General features: G+C 41.9%; 1 protein-coding gene across 1 annotated transcript in view; it reads right to left on the reverse strand.

Moving 5' to 3' along the window:
* LOC136886757 (alpha-tocopherol transfer protein-like) overlaps window positions 1-20,685 on the reverse strand; it is a 56,139-nt gene that overhangs the window by 21,705 nt on the left and 13,749 nt on the right. Inside the window, exon 4 of the mRNA XM_068230944.1 lies at window positions 18,998-19,250. Coding sequence (XP_068087045.1) covers window positions 18,998-19,250 — 253 coding nt within the window. The remainder of the gene's footprint in view (window positions 1-18,997; window positions 19,251-20,685) is intronic.

A 20,685-nucleotide genomic window follows, 5' to 3' on the forward strand; every position in this document is an offset into this window, starting at 1 on the left:
CTACTAGATAGGGTCTTCTCCGACATCAAATTCGAGTACTTATATCACTACTTAGATGATGTCGTCGTATTTTCAGAGACTTTTGAAGAACATCTAGATCATCTGCGAGAAGTTCTCGATCGCCTTCGTAAGGCTGGGTTAACTGTTAAGTTGTCCAAGGTTGCCTTTGCTAAGCCCTCTATGTCATTCCTAGGGCATATTGTGTCACCCGATGGGGTAGCAGTCGATCATTCTAGAACACAGGCCATCCGTGATTTTAAACCTCCCAAGGACATTAAAGGTATCGCCAGGTTCATTGGTATGGTGAATTTCTTCAGGAAGTTTATTCCTAACTTCGCTAATAGAGCGGCGCCCTTAAACCTTCTTCGTAGGAAAGGCATCAAATTCGAGTGGGGACCTTCTCAACAAGCCGCCTTTGAAGACCTTAAATTAGCTCTCTGTAATGCCCCTGTACTTGCTATGCCTGATTTCTCGAAGAAATTCATCGTCCAAACCGACGCGTCGTCGTCGGCGGTAGCTGCTGTCCTTCTCCAAGAGACTGAACTAGGGAGGCGCCCCATCGACTATGCATCTAGGACTCTTTCGGCTCAAGAAGCAAAGTACTCCATATATGAGCTTGAAGGTTTGGCAGTCTTATTCGCCTTAGAAAAGTTCCGTCTCTATCTGGAACACGTCAAATTCGACCTGGAGACAGATAATCAAGCCTTAAGCTGGGTCTCAGGTAGACCGCGTCGTACTGGTCGTATAGCCCGTTGGGCCATCCGTATTTCTGCCTTCCAATTCGATGTCAGGCATATCAGAGGTACCGAAAATGTTGTGGCTGATGGACTCAGCCGTATGTTTTCTAACGACGTCGAGACCCAGGATCCGGCCGACAGTTCATCACCTCCCGAGTCCATACTATCTGGTGTTAATGCCATCTTAACAGATGCTCCCATGCTTTTTAGGGATATTGAGAAATACCAACGTGAAGATCCGACACTGGCTCCGATAATGGAAACCCTTTCTTCTGGGGAACATGTTGTCCCTTATGTCCTGAGGAATGGGGTTCTATGTTGCCCTTCGAGGCATGATAAGATGATGAAAGTTGTTGTTCCAGCGGTTCTTGTACCTATGATCTTCAAGTATTATCATGAGACCCCATTAGGAGGGCATCTTGGTATCTTTAAAACTCGTGAAAAGATTCGTGATATGTTCATCTGGAAAGGTATGGACGGTGAAATCCGTGAACTAGTAAAGGCTTGTAAATCCTGTTTGCTTAGTAAACCGACCATGTCCACCAAGGTAGGCCTCTTGTCTTCTCAGCAAGCGTCGCACCCCATGGAACGCCTGTATATTGATTATGTAGGACCCTTCCCCCAGTCAAAGGGTAATGCCAACAAGTTCATCTTTGTGTGTGTAGATGGTTTTACCAGATTTTCTTGGTTATTTCCGACTAAGCTGGCTACCGCTCAGTCCACCATTACTTGCTTAAATTCTATTTTTGCTTCTTTTGGTCCGTGCCAATATATTGTATCTGATAATGCTAAGGCTTTTACATCTAATTTATTTCGTAAATTCTGTTTTGACTTATCCATCTCTCATGTAACTACTTCTGCTTATTACCCTCAACCATCTCTGGCTGAACGGGTTAACCGTAATCTCAGGTCCGCACTTATTGCCTATCATCATGAAGATCCTTCCAGGTGGGACACGTCCCTGCATTGGATAGCTTTTGCTTTGAATTCGGCGGTTCATGAATCTCACAAGTTTACTCCAGCTTCTTTGATGTTCAAGTTTGTTCCCAACACGCCGCTCTCTAACCTCTGGTCTCTGAGTGACATTCTACCCGAGACAATAGATCCGGACAACATTAAAGATCTTTGGAAGAAGGCTAAAGCCAATCTTAAAGTGTCTCATGAAAAGGTTAGGGAAGGGTATGATCGTGGACGGAGACCCACCCCTTTGAAGGTAGGTGACCAAGTTATGGTCAAGAATTTTGTTCCCGCGGGCAAGCTTGCCCCCAGATTTCATGGGCCATGCATCATTCTCGATTTTCTTACGCCGGTTACATTGTTAGTAAGCAATCCAGCCACCGAGAGGATATTTAGAGTTCACCTGTCCCAGGTGAAACCGGTGTAAATTTTGTGTCAACTTGCTTCATATAATTTGATAGGAATATGATGGTTATATTTTTTTTTTTTTTGAGTTCCACTCTTAAGGCATTCTGCTCCTTCTATTTTATTTTATATGTAAGCATTTCTTGTAAACCTCCCCCGATTGTTAAACTGCCATCCTGTCCTTGTCATGGCCATTACCACGCTCCCGTCTCCTGCTCCACTACACACAGTGGCTGGCTTAGATGAAATGCCATGGATATCTGCACGCCGCTGGCCCCTCAATCTCTCTACATGCCTGTGCCCTCAAAAGAAACATGATGGTCCAACACAATTCTGCCGCCTAGTTTTAATGTTTCAGTGCCCCCGCAGCCGCGCGGCGCCGTGCCGCATCTGGGTTCGAGGAAGGGCCCCCTCGGCCCCAGCGAGGACGACATGTGCACGGCGAGCCGGAGCTCTCCTCCCGGCCAAGGCTGATGTGCGGCGCACGACCTGCTACTTGCCCGCAGCCTGTATATGTTCACCGCGGGCGCGGCGTGCTTCAACACCTCTGCTCCCCTCATAGTGCGGGCGAGAGGTATCTCAGGGTACTTGAGGGGTCCGAGCGGCTTCCTTTGGACGCAAGCTGTAACGGCCGGTCTGGCCATCCAACTTAGCCTACATCTACTACATAGACATTCCTGTTCAACCTTAATACCGTTTCATGGGAATTCAACAGCAATATTTGGTGGACATTGCAAAATTTTTCTTCACTTTTAAGTATTAAAAGTTTATCCTCAGAATTCAACTACTACAAACAGAAAGACTTTACTTCACCTGCAACAACAAAATTTTGAAACTGAAACAAACCAAATTAAGAAAATCTCATAAATGCTTCTGCAATCTATCTTCATATTCACATCATAACTTGGAACTTGTTTCAAACTGACTTCATGTGTCATCCCTGGAGGAACTTTTGGGGGGGGGGGGAGGTCTGTACCGGGCGGTACACCTCCACTCCGCTAATTTAAAATGTGCGCCGGTGGAAACTCCTCTGCTGGAGGAAGTCTGAACTTTATTGATGGTATTAATTTTCTACTTTCACAGAAGATGTCACCACCTGGAAATTTTTGAGTTTGTGAACTGTGTCATTTTCGACGTACTTTTGTTTTGCTTGAAGTAAGAAGTGTGAACTTTCTCTTCTAGAGGACACCACGGAAAAACTACAATAGTGCACCCTAGTGGGAAGAAAAATAACTGTTCTTTGGAGAAAATTTTATTTCTAAAGTTTGTTCTTTGTTAAATTTCTTTCCGTTATTGTTTAAGTTGGCTGTATACCCCTCTCTTTCCCCTTGTTTTGCATTTGACCAATCCCGAATTTCTGTTATTAATTTCTGACCAATCATAGGTATCTTCCCCCAACTTGAATATGTTTCTATACCCTAGCCAATAAAAAGTTTGTGGGAGGGTGTTTTCTTTCCCCTAACACCTAGAACCTTCCGCGAGAGGATATAAACTGCTGATTTTTGGGTCTCCGGGCCACTTCTGTTCCATCTTTCAGTGTATTAAGTACCTAGCAGGAGGCGGGAAGCGCCTCTTTCTCCGGCAGCGGTCAACAACAAGGTAATGGCCGATTAATAAATTCTTTCTTTGTTTGCTCAGCAGTTTAACTTTCGGGGCGGGTTCGAAGCGTTCCACTATGTAACCTTTTCCTAAAATGTAACGATCTTTTCTTCTATTCTCTTTTAAGCTACATTCTGGGATAGAGAGTGCTAACCCTCTCGAGCTCCCACTCATATTGTTTTGAGGTGAACTTATTTTTCTCATCCTATTCTTCGTTAATGTAAAACAAATTGTTCTCTTCTTAAGTCACCTCTTTAGTATGGGATTAGCCCTTGTATTAACGGCCTAGCGCCAAGTAGGTCTTAATCAAGTGTATTAGGAGTGCAAGTTCGCCTCCTCTCAAATTGTTATTTTAGAGGTCATTTAATTAACATTCTTTTCGTTTAATAGACCTCAGTAGATTGGGTATTTTACCCCTGTGTTTATGTCCGTTGAGGACAGCTTGAAGGTGGAGTTTGGTGTGGCCTGGGAGAGGCTTAAATTTGAGAGCGAGTGGCTCTTTTGAAAATTGTATGTTGTATGCCTCGAGGAGGCTTTTCAGTGTAATTTGGAGCAAGGGCTCCTAGGTATGAATGGGGTTTTCTGCCCCTCTGTTAAAACTTGTGTTTGGGGTAAAACTGAGCTGATTGCCCAAGCCTTGTGAATTCGGGGCGCGAAGCCCAAATTCTGTAAATATTGTAACTACCTTATTTGACTTGCTATTCTGTACCTGCCATGCTTGTTACTTATTTATTTTGAAAAGAAAATATAACCGTATTAAATTTTAAATTTAGTTTACATGCACTATAATTTCGTAGCTTGAGATCCATTCACACCCGCACCTTCTTTCACCTCTACCTACCGCTAAAACACGGTAACAAGTGGTAGCAGAGCGTGGTTGAATGGGTCTCAATTTAGCCCCTTTTGACGGCTACACATTGTTTTGATCCGAACTCTAACCATTTTCTCAGTTGCTGGAATTTTTTGACTTTTTCAAAATTGTTCTGTCATCATGCCTGGCCCTCGCGATGTTCTCCATCTTAATTATTTGCGCAAAGAGGAGTTGATCTATGAATTAACTATCAGAAATGTGCAATCTGGAGGCACGGTTGCAGTAGACACTAACAAGCTTAGAGAGTCCCTTGATTTGCCCATTTCCATCCCCAATTTGGGAGAGAAAGAAATTGATGACTCTCTTTCCACGATCGTCGAGAATATTACTGGGCTAGCTTCTGTAGTTAGTTTTTTTGATGAAAATGATCCGTCTCCTAATCAAATTAAGCGTGTGCAAGCCAGGTTATATCACTTTTCAAATAGAGTTAATGATCTGTTGTCTCTGAAGTTGAATGACGTTCAGAAGAAGGAAGCTAGTACGCTGCTCGAAAATATGTCTGAATTATCTAGCAAGGTCACTCAATTGTTAACTGGGGAAGTTCCTCCCAAATCTGATCTACCCACCATAGTGAATGCAGGTAGTGAGGAAGCGCCTCCCAAGGGAGAAGTTAATAGGATAACCGTTGCTGCTCAAACTATCCCTGCCCCATTGGACAACGAATCTGAACGTCGTGCTCATTGAGTAACATCCGTTCTGAATTAACTTCCTTGCCGTTGAAACCTTTACCTACTATGTCACCCGGGTTTAGCAGCTTGCCTCATCCATTGGCAATGTTGCTCAGAGGTATTTCTAAGTTTTCCGTTAATACCACCAGTGATGTAATTTCATTTTTAAGATTTCTAGTTGAATTTCAGGATCATGCCCTTGTGTTTTCTCTTTCTCCATGTCAAATTTTGCAAATTATCTATCCGTATGCTATTGGTATTCTCTCAGATAAAATCGTAAGAGCCATTGCCGAGCAATCATCTATTGAGGATTTCCATGCCCATTTGCTAGCTAACTTCATCCCGGCTAGGGCCAGGTCCTCCCTTATTCAGAAGTACTATTATCGTGTACAGCGCTTGGATGAAAACTTGGCTGATTTCATACAGGACATTAAGTTTTATACTAGGGTGTTTGCCCTTCATTTTCCTGAAGATCAGATTGTACAGGCTATTGTAGAGGAATTTCACCTCCCTATAGGTCATATTTGTGTTTCGCGGCGTGCCCGCAAACTTTCTCTGAACTTGAAGCATTGGCCGTCTCAGCGGAAGGAGTTAGATACGCCGATTCTTTGCGTGTCGCGAAAGAACCGCCGCCTTCCTTTAGTAACACTCGGCCTCCACCTCGCCGACCAGTCAATCCCCGTAAATGTTATGCTTGCGGGTCGCCTGACCATCTGCGCAACAAGTGTCCACTGATCAGGTCAAGTGGGACAAGGAATGGAGCCGGGTCATCACAAGGCTGTTTTAAGTGTGGGGCCTTCTCACATATCGCCAAGAATTGCCCAAACTCAAATAGCACCCCCTCCTGCTCAACTTCTGGTGCAAATTCCACCTATGCCAATAATAAAAAGTGACTAGTGGCTTCGGCTGAGTCGACTAATCCATCTTCCCGAGACTCAGCCCCTAGTAAACAGGTTGTAAATGCAGAGAACGATCAGCCTTCAAATTCATCTTTTGAATGCCCTAAAGAATGTCTTAGGATTGCGGCGGATACCCCCGCACCTGTTCCTTTTCTTAAGATTGAGTTAAATAACGAGCCTATAACAGCTCTCTTAGATTCAGGCAGTGTTTGTTCGATTATTTCGGCTGAATGGTATTCTAAATTGAAATCGGTTTGTAAACTTCCTGACTATGTCTCTTCTCCTGTTCAATACGTTTCGGCTAATTCATCTCCATTAGAAATTCTAGGTTCCTTACTGGTCAAAATTCGTATTTTTAAGTTTACATGGAAAGTTAAATTGTTTGTGGCCAAGCAATTGTCTTGCCCCATTATATTGGGAGCTGACTTTATTTCTCACACTGGTCTTGTGCTCGATCTCCAGTCTAGGTCGTGCACATTCAAATTTGCTTCTAATTGTAAAATCCCACTATTAAAGTGTAATTCTGTGTCATGTTCTTCTATTTCGCCTACCCAGGATGAGATGTTGTTAGACCTTAGACATCTACCTGAGGAGCAGGCTGATAGTATTCGCAAACTGTGTCAGTCGTTTCCCGAGGTGTTCTCTGATACTCTTGGTGTTACTGACCTTATTGAATACAAAATTGAGGTCACGGATTCGATTCCTGTCCGTTTTCCACCTTATAGGCTATCTCCACCTAAAATGAAGGCTCTGAAAGAAATTATCGATCAGATGTTGAAGGATGGTATTATTAGGCCCTCTAAGTCGGCGTATTCATCGCCTATTTTTCTAGTCCCGAAACCCCAAGGAGGCCTCAGGCCTGTCATTGATTACAGGGCTCTCAATCGGAAGGTGGTGTTGCAATCTGTGCCCCTTCCTGACCTTCATTCTTGTTTTTCATGGTTTCGTAAGGCCAAGTTCTTCACCATCTTGGACTTGAATCAGGCCTATAATCAAATTCCCCTTGCCGAAGAGTCTAAACACCTTACAGCGTTTGCCACGGACTGGAATTTATATGAATACAACCACGTACCTTTCGTGCTCCCCACGGGGGCAGCTGTGCTCACTAGGCTACTAGATAGGGTCTTCTCCGACATCAAATTCGAGTACTTATATCACTACTTAGATGATGTCGTCGTATTTTCAGAGACTTTTGAAGAACATCTAGATCATCTGCGAGAAGTTCTCGATCGCCTTCGTAAGGCTGGGTTAACTGTTAAGTTGTCCAAGGTTGCCTTTGCTAAGCCCTCTATGTCATTCCTAGGGCATATTGTGTCACCCGATGGGGTAGCAGTCGATCATTCTAGAACACAGGCCATCCGTGATTTTAAACCTCCCAAGGACATTAAAGGTATCGCCAGGTTCATTGGTATGGTGAATTTCTTCAGGAAGTTTATTCCTAACTTCGCTAATAGAGCGGCGCCCTTAAACCTTCTTCGTAGGAAAGGCATCAAATTCGAGTGGGGACCTTCTCAACAAGCCGCCTTTGAAGACCTTAAATTAGCTCTCTGTAATGCCCCTGTACTTGCTATGCCTGATTTCTCGAAGAAATTCATCGTCCAAACCGACGCGTCGTCGTCGGCGGTAGCTGCTGTCCTTCTCCAAGAGACTGAACTAGGGAGGCGCCCCATCGACTATGCATCTAGGACTCTTTCGGCTCAAGAAGCAAAGTACTCCATATATGAGCTTGAAGGTTTGGCAGTCTTATTCGCCTTAGAAAAGTTCCGTCTCTATCTGGAACACGTCAAATTCGACCTGGAGACAGATAATCAAGCCTTAAGCTGGGTCTCAGGTAGACCGCGTCGTACTGGTCGTATAGCCCGTTGGGCCATCCGTATTTCTGCCTTCCAATTCGATGTCAGGCATATCAGAGGTACCGAAAATGTTGTGGCTGATGGACTCAGCCGTATGTTTTCTAACGACGTCGAGACCCAGGATCCGGCCGACAGTTCATCACCTCCCGAGTCCATACTATCTGGTGTTAATGCCATCTTAACAGATGCTCCCATGCTTTTAGGGATATTGAGAAATACCAACGTGAAGATCCGACACTGGCTCCGATAATGGAAACCCTTTCTTCTGGGGAACATGTTGTCCCTTATGTCCTGAGGAATGGGGTTCTATGTTGCCCTTCGAGGCATGATAAGATGATGAAAGTTGTTGTTCCAGCGGTTCTTGTACCTATGATCTTCAAGTATTATCATGAGACCCCATTAGGAGGGCATCTTGGTATCTTTAAAACTCGTGAAAAGATTCGTGATATGTTCATCTGGAAAGGTATGGACGGTGAATCCGTGAACTAGTAAAGGCTTGTAAATCCTGTTTGCTTAGTAAACCGACCATGTCCACCAAGGTAGGCCTCTTGTCTTCTCAGCAAGCGTCGCACCCCATGGAACGCCTGTATATTGATTATGTAGGACCCTTCCCCCAGTCAAAGGGTAATGCCAACAAGTTCATCTTTGTGTGTGTAGATGTTTTACCAGATTTTCTTGGTTATTTCCGACTAAGCTGGCTACCGCTCAGTCCACCATTACTTGCTTAAATTCTATTTTTGCTTCTTTTGGTCCGTGCCAATATATTGTATCTGATAATGCTAAGGCTTTTACATCTAATTTATTTCGTAAAATTCTGTTTTGACTTATCCATCTCTCATGTAACTACTTCTGCTTATTACCCTCAACCATCTCTGGCTGAACGGTTTAACCTTAATCTCAGAGGTCCGCACTTATTGCCTATCATCATGAAGATCCTTCCAGGTGGGACACGTCCCTGCATTGGATAGCTTTTGCTTTGAATTCGGCGGTTCATGAATCTCACAAGTTTACTCCAGCTTCTTTGATGTTCAAGTTTGTTCCCAACACGCCGCTCTCTAACCTCTGGTCTCTGAGTGACATTCTACCCGAGACAATAGATCCGGACAACATTAAAGATCTTTGGAAGAAGGCTAAAGCCAATCTTAAAGTGTCTCATGAAAAGGTTAGGGAAGGGTATGATCGTGGACGGAGACCCACCCCTTTGAAGGTAGGTGACCAAGTTATGGTCAAGAATTTTGTTCCCGCGGGCAAGCTTGCCCCCAGATTTCATGGGCCATGCATCATTCTCGATTTTCTTACGCCGGTTACATTGTTAGTAAGCAATCCAGCCACCGAGAGGATATTTAGAGTTCACCTGTCCCAGGTGAAACCGGTGTAAATTTTGTGTCAACTTGCTTCATATAATTTGATAGGAATATGATGGTTATATTTTTTTTTTTTTTGAGTTCCACTCTTAAGGCATTCTGCTCCTTCTATTTTATTTTATATGTAAGCATTTCTTGTAAACCTCCCCCGATTGTTAAACTGCCATCCTGTCCTTGTCATGGCCATTACCACGCTCCCGTCTCCTGCTCCACTACACACAGTGGCTGGCTTAGATGAAATGCCATGGATATCTGCACGCCGCTGGCCCCTCAATCTCTCTACATGCCTGTGCCCTCAAAAGAAACATGATGGTCCAACACAATTCTGCCGCCTAGTTTTAATGTTTCAGTGCCCCCGCAGCCGCGCGGCGCCGTGCCGCATCTGGGTTCGAGGAAGGGCCCCCTCGGCCCCAGCGAGGACGACATGTGCACGGCGAGCCGGAGCTCTCCTCCCGGCCAAGGCTGATGTGCGGCGCACGACCTGCTACTTGCCCGCAGCCTGTATATGTTCACCGCGGGCGCGGCGTGCTTCAACACCTCTGCTCCCCTCATAGTGCGGGCGAGAGGTATCTCAGGGTACTTGAGGGGTCCGAGCGGCTTCCTTTGGACGCAAGCTGTAACGGCCGGTCTGGCCATCCAACTTAGCCTACATCTACTACATAGACATTCCTGTTCAACCTTAATACCGTTTCATGGGAATTCAACAGCAATATTTGGTGGACATTGCAAAATTTTTCTTCACTTTTAAGTATTAAAAGTTTATCCTCAGAATTCAACTACTACAAACAGAAAGACTTTACTTCACCTGCAACAACAAAATTTTGAAACTGAAACAAACCAAATTAAGAAAATCTCATAAATGCTTCTGCAATCTATCTTCATATTCACATCATAACTTGGAACTTGTTTCAAACTGACTTCATGTGTCATCCCTGGAGGAACTTTTGGGGGGGGGGGAGGTCTGTACCGGGCGGTACACCTCCACTCCGCTAATTTAAAATGTGCGCCGGTGGAAACTCCTCTGCTGGAGGAAGTCTGAACTTTATTGATGGTATTAATTTTCTACTTTCACAGAAGATGTCACCACCTGGAAATTTTTGAGTTTGTGAACTGTGTCATTTTCGACGTACTTTTGTTTTGCTTGAAGTAAGAAGTGTGAACTTTCTCTTCTAGAGGACACCACGGAAAAACTACAATAGTGCACCCTAGTGGGAAGAAAAATAACTGTTCTTTGGAGAAAATTTTATTTCTAAAGTTTGTTCTTTGTTAAATTTCTTTCCGTTATTGTTTAAGTTGGCTGTATACCCCTCTCTTTCCCCTTGTTTTGCATTTGACCAATCCCGAATTTCTGTTATTAATTTCTGACCAATCATAGGTATCTTCCCCCAACTTGAATATGTTTCTATACCCTAGCCAATAAAAAGTTTGTGGGAGGGTGTTTTCTTTCCCCTAACACCTAGAACCTTCCGCGAGAGGATATAAACTGCTGATTTTTGGGTCTCCGGGCCACTTCTGTTCCATCTTTCAGTGTATTAAGTACCTAGCAGGAGGCGGGAAGCGCCTCTTTCTCCGGCAGCGGTCAACAACAAGGTAATGGCCGATTAATAAATTCTTTCTTTGTTTGCTCAGCAGTTTAACTTTCGGGGCGGGTTCGAAGCGTTCCACTATGTAACCTTTTCCTAAAATGTAACGATCTTTTCTTCTATTCTCTTTTAAGCTACATTCTGGGATAGAGAGTGCTAACCCTCTCGAGCTCCCACTCATATTGTTTTGAGGTGAACTTATTTTTCTCATCCTATTCTTCGTTAATGTAAAACAAATTGTTCTCTTCTTAAGTCACCTCTTTAGTATGGGATTAGCCCTTGTATTAACGGCCTAGCGCCAAGTAGGTCTTAATCAAGTGTATTAGGAGTGCAAGTTCGCCTCCTCTCAAATTGTTATTTTAGAGGTCATTTAATTAACATTCTTTTCGTTTAATAGACCTCAGTAGATTGGGTATTTTACCCCTGTGTTTATGTCCGTTGAGGACAGCTTGAAGGTGGAGTTTGGTGTGGCCTGGGAGAGGCTTAAATTTGAGAGCGAGTGGCTCTTTTGAAAATTGTATGTTGTATGCCTCGAGGAGGCTTTTCAGTGTAATTTGGAGCAAGGGCTCCTAGGTATGAATGGGGTTTTCTGCCCCTCTGTTAAAACTTGTGTTTGGGGTAAAACTGAGCTGATTGCCCAAGCCTTGTGAATTCGGGGCGCGAAGCCCAAATTCTGTAAATATTGTAACTACCTTATTTGACTTGCTATTCTGTACCTGCCATGCTTGTTACTTATTTATTTTGAAAAGAAAATATAACCGTATTAAATTTTAAATTTAGTTTACATGCACTATAATTTCGTAGCTTGAGATCCATTCACACCCGCACCTTCTTTCACCTCTACCTACCGCTAAAACACGGTAACAATAATAATAATAATAATAATAATAATAATAATAATAATAATAATAATAATAATAATAATAATAATAATAATAATAATAATAATAATGTATGTTGGTTATTCAGCCCGAAGGCTGGTTTGATCCTCTACAGTTCCACTGAAAGCTATCAACAGATAGCCTAGGCGTCACTGAAGAGGCGCACTAGGGAAAGGAGGAGTGAGGTAGTTTCCCATTGCTTTCCTCACCGAGCTAGCAGTTGCTACTGCACATCAGCCTGCCAAGCCCACTGAAATGCATGCACTAACCGACCCTATGAGCGATATTTTCACACCATTCATAACAGGAACTGGCTGCATAAGGAATGTTTTTACTAGCATCGTTCATACCTCGGTCACTTTCATATTGTCAAAGCCAAGGATGAGACTGAGACAGGTCAATGAAAGTAACAAATTGCTCTAGCCCATACCAGAAGACATAGTGCAGTGTAAACACTACATCTCGCCAGCAGGAATAATAATAATAATAATAATAATAATAATAATAATAATAATAATAATAATAATAATAATAATAATAATAATAATAATAATAATAATAATAATAATAAATAATTTATTCAATTAGTTTTCAAGTCCATGTTACATCCAATGATTCTACGCATTTATATACAATTTTCACACCATTTACGGCACCAGGACCGCCTCCATCTGGTCCATCATTCTTTGTAAGTCCTCCGTCCGCAACTCGTTATCCAAGTTGCCTCGTCTGAAGTCGATTAGCACACTCTCACACGTTCTTTTTAGTACAATGGTCTGTAGGTAGGCCTGTAGCTGTTTGCTCACTTCCAATTTGTCCATGTGCTTCTTGAATAAATTGGTAACTAGCCCGTCCCACGTTATTACCAAAGGGACCATCGTCACCTTGGCTCCATTGTACATAAGTGAGAGTTCGTTGGCTAGCATCTCGTATTTTCTTCCTTTAGTGGTTTCAGTCTGTTTTAGGATATTTTTGTTTGTGATAATAATAATAATAATAATAATAATAATAATAATAATGATAATAATAATAATAACAATAATAACTATTACCAGACACCCAAGTTACTTAAGATATAAGATTTTCAGAAACCCACCCAAACAGTCACCACAATCCGTCAAGATTCTTCACACCCCCAAATTCACAAACGAGCAGCATACAACAGCATGGTATACCGAGCCTTCAATGTTCCAATGTCTAAAAGAGACCTCAAAAATGAGTTGAACACTATTCGTCATATAGCTAAATCCAATGGATACAGCAGTTTCTTTATAGAAAAAATAATCAATAAATATAAATACCGCCCTTCTACCACCTTGAAAAAAGATAAGAAAAACAAGTCCTCTCTTTCTAGCTTTACCTTCAACGAACAAATCTACCAAGTCACCAACATCTTTAAAAAGCACGATGTAAAAGTAGCTTTCAAAACAAACAATAGGAATGCACAAATCTTACATAATGCCACATCCATAAACAAGTTCAATAGTTATTCAAAATCAGGAGTATACAGGATCACTTGCAACAGTTGTAATTCTTCTTACGTTGGACAGACCGGGAGAAATTTTAAGATAATGTACTCAGAACACGTCAATGCCCTGAAATACAATAAATTTTCAGCTATAGGACAGCATATGCATGACTATAAACACAAATTCACAGACATAAAACAAGATATGGAAATTCTCAAAATCATCAATAAAGGACCCCTCCTTAACATTACCGAAAGCTGCTTCATACATTTAGATCAATATTTCAACCCAAATCATAATCTTAATGAAATTACAGAAAACCAAATATCCTTTTTGACCTTCTAATTCCCATTTTCAGCAATGTCAAACCAACAAGTCATAATTCAGTTTTTCATAATATTCACAGTACCTTTCCTCAACAGCCATCCTTTTCCCACATTCTTCATCCCCACCTTAATCCCCCTACCCCCACCCCTTCCCCAACCCACTCTCCTTCAGGACCTTCCCCTCCCCTCCCCTCCCCTCCCCTCCCCTCCCCTCCCCTCTCCTTCCCTTTCATTTGAATCTCACAACAGTTAGTCTGAAGCACACTCAACAATAGACCACACACCTCATGCTGTATTGAGAGGTAAGTCTCATATAACCTATGCCTTCTAACTAACACATTCTCTCATTCAATTCATTAATTTAATTTTATCTAATTTATCAGGTTAACGTCATGGGCACCGCAATGAATTGCAAAATATTTTATACCAGACACAATGTATCTGTGTTAACCACATCTTCATGTGCTGTCCTGACAATGTCCAACAACATTTCAGCAAGATTTAACAAGCACCATGAGAGCATTTCATTTATTACTTTGATTGAGGATGAAACAACATCTAACAGTTCCCCGTCAGCTAGTGGTTATTTACAGCGGTGTCCAATGGATTACATATAGCTAACACCACACAAATAGATTTGATGACAAACTACAGGATCAACATTTACCAGCTCCCATTTACTATTGAAATATTAATGATCAGCAGTATTAGAACTAATAGTTCTGTGTATATACATTAATACTTGAAATTATTCTCAATGATGAACATACTCAAGATGTTAGAACCTAGTTCATTTTCAAATTTATTCATAATTCCATCCCAGTTTTAATGTCACTTTGTATATATATATTTGTTTTCATTTGTTTTATGTCAATTGTGTGCATGTACATTTGCTTAGTTATTAGGTGTTTTACATTAAGGCTGAAGATGGCCAGCCCCGGCCGAAACAAGTCCCTAATTAATGTAATTTAGAATATTACATATTATAGTATTGAAAGGTGGACCATTACTACATTAATTTAATAATTATATTGTACTTACAATTCAATACGGATCAGAATCATGAAGTTTATAACCTACGATGGGAGGTAGTCAAATGGAGGTCAAATGGATTGTATCGCGATTGACCTGTCTAAAGCATTTGATAGGGTGGATCATGGGAGACTGCTGGCAAATGTGAGTGAAATTGGACTGGAAAAAAGAGTGACTGAATGGGTGGCTATATTCCTAGAAACTAGATCTCAGAGAATTAGAGTAGGCGAAGCTTTATCTGACCCTGTAATAATTAAGAGGGGAATTCCTCAAGGCAGTATTATTAGACCTTTATGTTTTCTTATATATATATATATATATATATATAAGTGATATGAGTAAAGGAGTGAAATCAGAGGTAAGGCTTTTGGCAGATGATGTTATTCTGTATAGAGTAATAAATAAGTTACAAGATTGGGAGCAGCTGCAAAATGATCTCGATAATGTTGTGAGATGGACAGTAGCCAATGGTATGATGATAAACGGGGTTAAAAGTCAGGTTGTGAGTTTCACAAATAGGAAACGTCCTCTGAGTTTTAATTACTGCGTTGATGGGGTGAAAGTTCCTTCTGGGGATGATTGTAAGTATCTGGGTGTTAATATAAAAAATGTATCTCGTTTATCTACAACATGTAGACTTCCTTACATTGGTAGTTCACGTGTGTTTTATCGTGATACTGTTTTTAATTTAGTATATGAACTAGATGCAAATTATCCGTTGATCTATGTTCATTAAACAGAATGCGCGATTGATACATTTAACTAAGAAATTTATTTAAGAATACCACTGTCAAGGAATATTATTTTCAAGAAAAACACGGAAAATAATTAATTTATAAGGATCTGTGCTTTTTAAACCACGTATGACTGGGGCTGATGCGCATGCCTCTTTTAGAAATCCGAAAACAATCCCCAAATTCTGTTGACTGTTCTCAGACTGTACGAAACTGGAATCCACGCCTAAAAGAACAGGGACCGTGCGTAACATCAAATTTTCGACCGCAGCGCCCCTAGCGGAAAAGACGATTATTCATCGGTAGGAGAAACACGAGAATAACATCAGCTGTCGTTGTTTACTTATTGCTATGTGTTATGAATACGTATAATTTGAATTAATCAGCTATGTCGAATGCTGTTATTCTTGTGGGTTTTCAGAAAATTATGTGGAGTTCTCAGTATTTTAGGACTTCTACTTTGAGGAAAGGAAGAGAGCTTAATGATAGCCATCACATATATCAGGTGGAAGAAAAACTTTCAAAGGAAGTATGTGGTGTATGTTTGAGAGAGAAAAATGTTAGTCAAACCCCATATAATATTAACATCAAGGTAAGAATTTTAAAAATTCTGAATTTAGATCCTTTGGTTACGTGAACGAATCCGATCCACGAAATTACACGGTATTATTTGTCCCAAATGGAAGTTAATAATTGTTTTTACTCAAATGAAGTATAAAATCTGCGGTAAATTAAGAAAAAGTACGAAATATTTTACTTGTAAAGAATAATATGGATACATACTTTACTACCTTACAACTATTTTTTCTGCTACGTCGCAGCGCTTCCGTACGTGTTTTGTCTGTCTAATACTTTCGTGTGTAAAATTGTCAGAGTTTCTGAATCACATTTTGAATTATCACTGGGCAAAATATAAATTAAAAAATAGTACATTTACATTTCCCTGGTCATACGAAAATTGTAAATTATTAGCCTGAATACCTATTCTACAAACAGTTTGGGGAGATTGTGATTCAGGAACAGAATTCATGTTTTCTTGCACTTCACTTTGTCTCCCTTTCCTCCTCTTGTACCTGACTGTCAGTTTCCTCTGTATTTCGTCCTCATTAGTTCTTCCTGGTAATATACGCAAAGTAGGTTCATATCCAGGGCTATCAGGTCCATCAATGAAGTGTCGGATGCAGATTCTGGAATTACTGGCAGGAACCCAGGGTTTTCCATCAAGTGCTGAACGATTTAAAAATGTTATCCATGCTTCCCTTCTGATCTTATGGGCAGGTGCGGCTGGAAAAGGAAAAAAAATTCGTTCCTGGTGGGCTGTTTTAGTAGGTGTAATTACAACCGTACACGGAACAGTTCACGTGACATTTACTGCGTTTACTGGTACGGTACTATGAGTTTCGTTCATGCTTAGAGAATATGCTGAAATAACCTAATCAAAACGTAGGCCACCTCAGTAAGCAATGTGAACAGTCAGAGACTTACAGCTAGTAAAATAAAAAACACTATTCACTAAGTCGATGGTGAAAAATGCTACTACCGCTCCTACCAGTTACTTCAGATTAAGCCACCAGATGGCAGCACTCGCTATACGCACGGTCCCTACAGCGGACTAGCAATCAGAATAGCAAATTCTCGCTGCAGGAACAAAGCTATTAAGGAGGCGATGAAGTAGAAAGCATGCAAAACTTACGTGGAATCCCTTTTAGAGAATAGATGTGTTCATTGCCATGTCCAAGAACCCACCAGCCTACCCCCAGAAGTATATTTACTTTTATAACCTAATTAAGGGTAGTGCACGCGATGTTTCATTGCTGGAATGGCTACTCGCATTGCCATTGGCTGATGTAAAATACGTTGTGACGACGTTCCCATCAATGGCCAGAAAGGAGTACATAGTGTTATCAACCCGCGGAGTAAAAAAGAACAGCTAATAAAGCCTGTAAGCGAGGCAATGTATAATACAGAAGAACATATCAATAGAATTACATAGATATTGTATCAACAATGAAGAGATGATCTGCTGTCTCGATCTTGAGGTGCTATCTGCCGAGAACAATTTAGTAGACTTTGCTTCTATCCGGCATTCTTAATTAAATATGCTTTTCACAACTAGCAAAAAAGAAAAAAAAAGGTATTTCATCTTCTCACTAGTAACCCACGTAGAATGCGCTGCTGTAGCACGGCAAGAAAAAAGGTAATTTTGGTCCAGGGCCCACTACCCTAACCAATCCACCAATAGTCTTGTCCAGACCCTACCCTAACCAGTGCAGACCAATGGTCTTGTGCAGACCGTACCCTAACCTAACCTATCCAGATCAATGGTCTTGTCCAGACCCTACCCTGACCAGTACAGACCAATGGTGTTTGCACAGGAAACTAGAGGCCTAAGGCCGCTTCGCTTGTCCCCATATCACCTGTTTTGCCCAGGTCCTGCCCTAACGAACCCAGACCGACGGCCTTGATCAGGCCCTACCCTAACCTATCCAGACCAATGGTCTTGTCCAGGCCCTATTCTAACCAATCCAGACCAATGGCCTTGTCCAGGCCCTACCCTAACCTATCCAGACCAATGGTCTTGTTCAGGCCCTACCCTAACCTATCCAGACCAATGGGCTTGTCCAGTCCCTACCCTAACCAATCCAGACCAATGGCCTTGTCCAGGCCCTACCCGAACCTATCCAGACCAATGGCCTTGTCCAGGCCCTACCCTAACCTATCCAGACCAATGGTCTTGTCCAGGCCATATTATAACCAATCCAAACCAATGGTCTTGTCTAGACCCTACTCTAACCAGTTCAGACCAATGGTGTTTGCACAGGAAACTAAAGGCCTAAGGCCGCTTCGCTTGTCCCCATATCACCGGTCTTGCCCAGGCCCTACCCTAACCAACCCAGACCAACGGCCTTGTCCAGGCCCTACCCTAACCTACCCAGACCAGTGGTCTTGTCCAGGCCCTATTCTAACCTATCCAGACCAATGGCCTTGTCCAGGCCCTATTCTAACCAATCCAGACCAATGGTCTAGTTCCTAAGTAGAGAGGATGGCAGCCTTGTGCAGCGCGAGATCATGTCGTCGGCGAGTCGTCTGCGAGAAATAAACATAGGACAGTCATACTGCGCGTAGATATTGGCGATGCAAGAGGTAACCCATGGTACTAATGTCGCGTGAGCAGGACTGGAGTTTTAATGGATAAAAATCACAACACGGCCACGAACACAATTTTCCAACCACCCAGAGCCGAGAAAAAGTTACCTTACAAAATTTATAACAACAATTTTGTTATAAACATAAAATTCTTAAATTTATAAATAAATTACTCAGTCAAATAATATACAAAACATTCCATTACATATTAAATCAGAAAAAGTATTCAGAGAAACAATGTCTTAAATTTGACGCATGGTTGAAACACGTTTAACAACGGGACACCTTCTTGCGTTCCACCTGCGATCGAAAATATTAAAATATAAATTAAAACTTCGAAACATACATGACCTAACGTAAAATGAAACGAGGAAAATGATGATGCTATTTGATTTTCTGTAGGCCTACTGGTTATTTCATAAACAACCTCCAAACTCGAGTGCACATAATATATTGGTCGACATCTACTTACCTGTACATAGGTTAAATGCTTCTTGAGTGTGCTGAGCGGAATACGAGACAGATGTGTGAGAGTAAAGCCCGCTATATCGTAGATGAATACATAGCCCGCATTAGTGCCACCGTCTCGTAACATCGACCAGGTAAGGATGTGGTTCAGCTTCAGCATGTTGCAGAAGTTGAAATGATGAGGATCAGTGTCTCGGAGACGACCAAATACTAACGCCCGGCCTTCAGGGTCTGGTTCTGGTAGTTTGGTTATTTGCCTGCAGAACAGAGAGATATCGAATAGATCGCAGCATATATGGGAATGTTTGAGACATAAGGAAGTGCCTGATGACATCATAGAACGAGTACAACTACTGTATGATGAAACCGAGAAGATGGAAGATCAGGTTGGTTCGAAACGAAGAGTGGAGTCCAGCAATGAAGTAGTCTTTCATCACTCCACTCCATAATCGTAATGGATGAAGTTTTAAAAGCGGTTAAAAGAAAGGATCCAACAACGGATGCCCTGGTTTTTGCTGATGATGTAATGGTATGGGATGAGACGGAAGCAAAAGTACAAGTTGGACTAGATTTTTGGCATGAAGCTTTTACAACCATAGGTATTAAAATCAGCAAAACCAAGAGAGTTGGCTTGGTAATGAGTAGAAAGTCTCCAACTGTCAATCTAAGAATTGAAGATGAAGATATAGATATTGTAGGTAATTTTCAGTACTTAGGTAGTGTTCTATTCTCAGACAATACCATAACAACAGATTAGCAACAGAATACAGAAAGCTTCCAAATTTTAACATGCTGTACGTCAAATACTTTGGGATGAAATATTTCCGTTAGTTTCCAAAATCAGCTTGTACAACATACAACCTGTGACAACAAAGTTCGGTGAATAGTCCTGTACTATCAACAAGGATGAACAATGCGCGACAGTGACCTTACTGTCCCACGAAATATTCCTCACCCATAACTATGCACTGCTGAGATCGGCGGTACATATCCTGAAAACTTTGCAAAAAGGCTTCCTTTGGGATGGTGTTCAAAAGTCTCGTCACGTTTTGTTGGATGTCAGGAATATCGTCAAATCTATTTCTTTTCAAAGCGAGTTTAAGTCGTGGGAATAGGAAGAAGTCTGGAGGATTGAGATCTGGAGAGTATGGGGGATGTTCAAGTTGCACCACCCCCTTTTCTTGCCATGACCTGTTTGACGATATTGGCTGTATGTGTGCGAGCGTTGTCCTGGACAAAAACACATGAACCTTGTTGTGCCGTTTCGACAAAATCCGATGAAGTCTCTAAATGTGCCTGTTTCTGATCGCCAAGTGATGTGGCACAAGACGAGAACACGTTTTCCTCCTCATTGACTTCTGGGAAACTATTTGTCGCACGGATTCACGGTTAACCTGAAGTTCATCCGCTATTGTGGGCACAGTTAATTGCCGATCGTTCGTGATTAATGTCCTCACCTTCTGAATGTTTTTGTCTCTGACGGCGGTCGCCGGTCTTCCGCTACGGAGGTTATCAGAAACACTTCCCCGGCCTCCTCGAAAACGGGCGAACCACTCGTACACACACTTGAAGGACAGTGCTTGATCTCATAAACACGTACCAGCATCGGATGCGTTTCTTTCGGTGTCTTGCCAAGCTTAAAACAAAACTGTACATTGATCTTTTGGTCATTCATGTTCCTCTTCGCAGTTC

Source organism: Anabrus simplex, chromosome X, assembly GCF_040414725.1.
Source record: "Anabrus simplex isolate iqAnaSimp1 chromosome X, ASM4041472v1, whole genome shotgun sequence".
Lineage (NCBI taxonomy): Eukaryota > Metazoa > Arthropoda > Insecta > Orthoptera > Tettigoniidae > Anabrus > Anabrus simplex.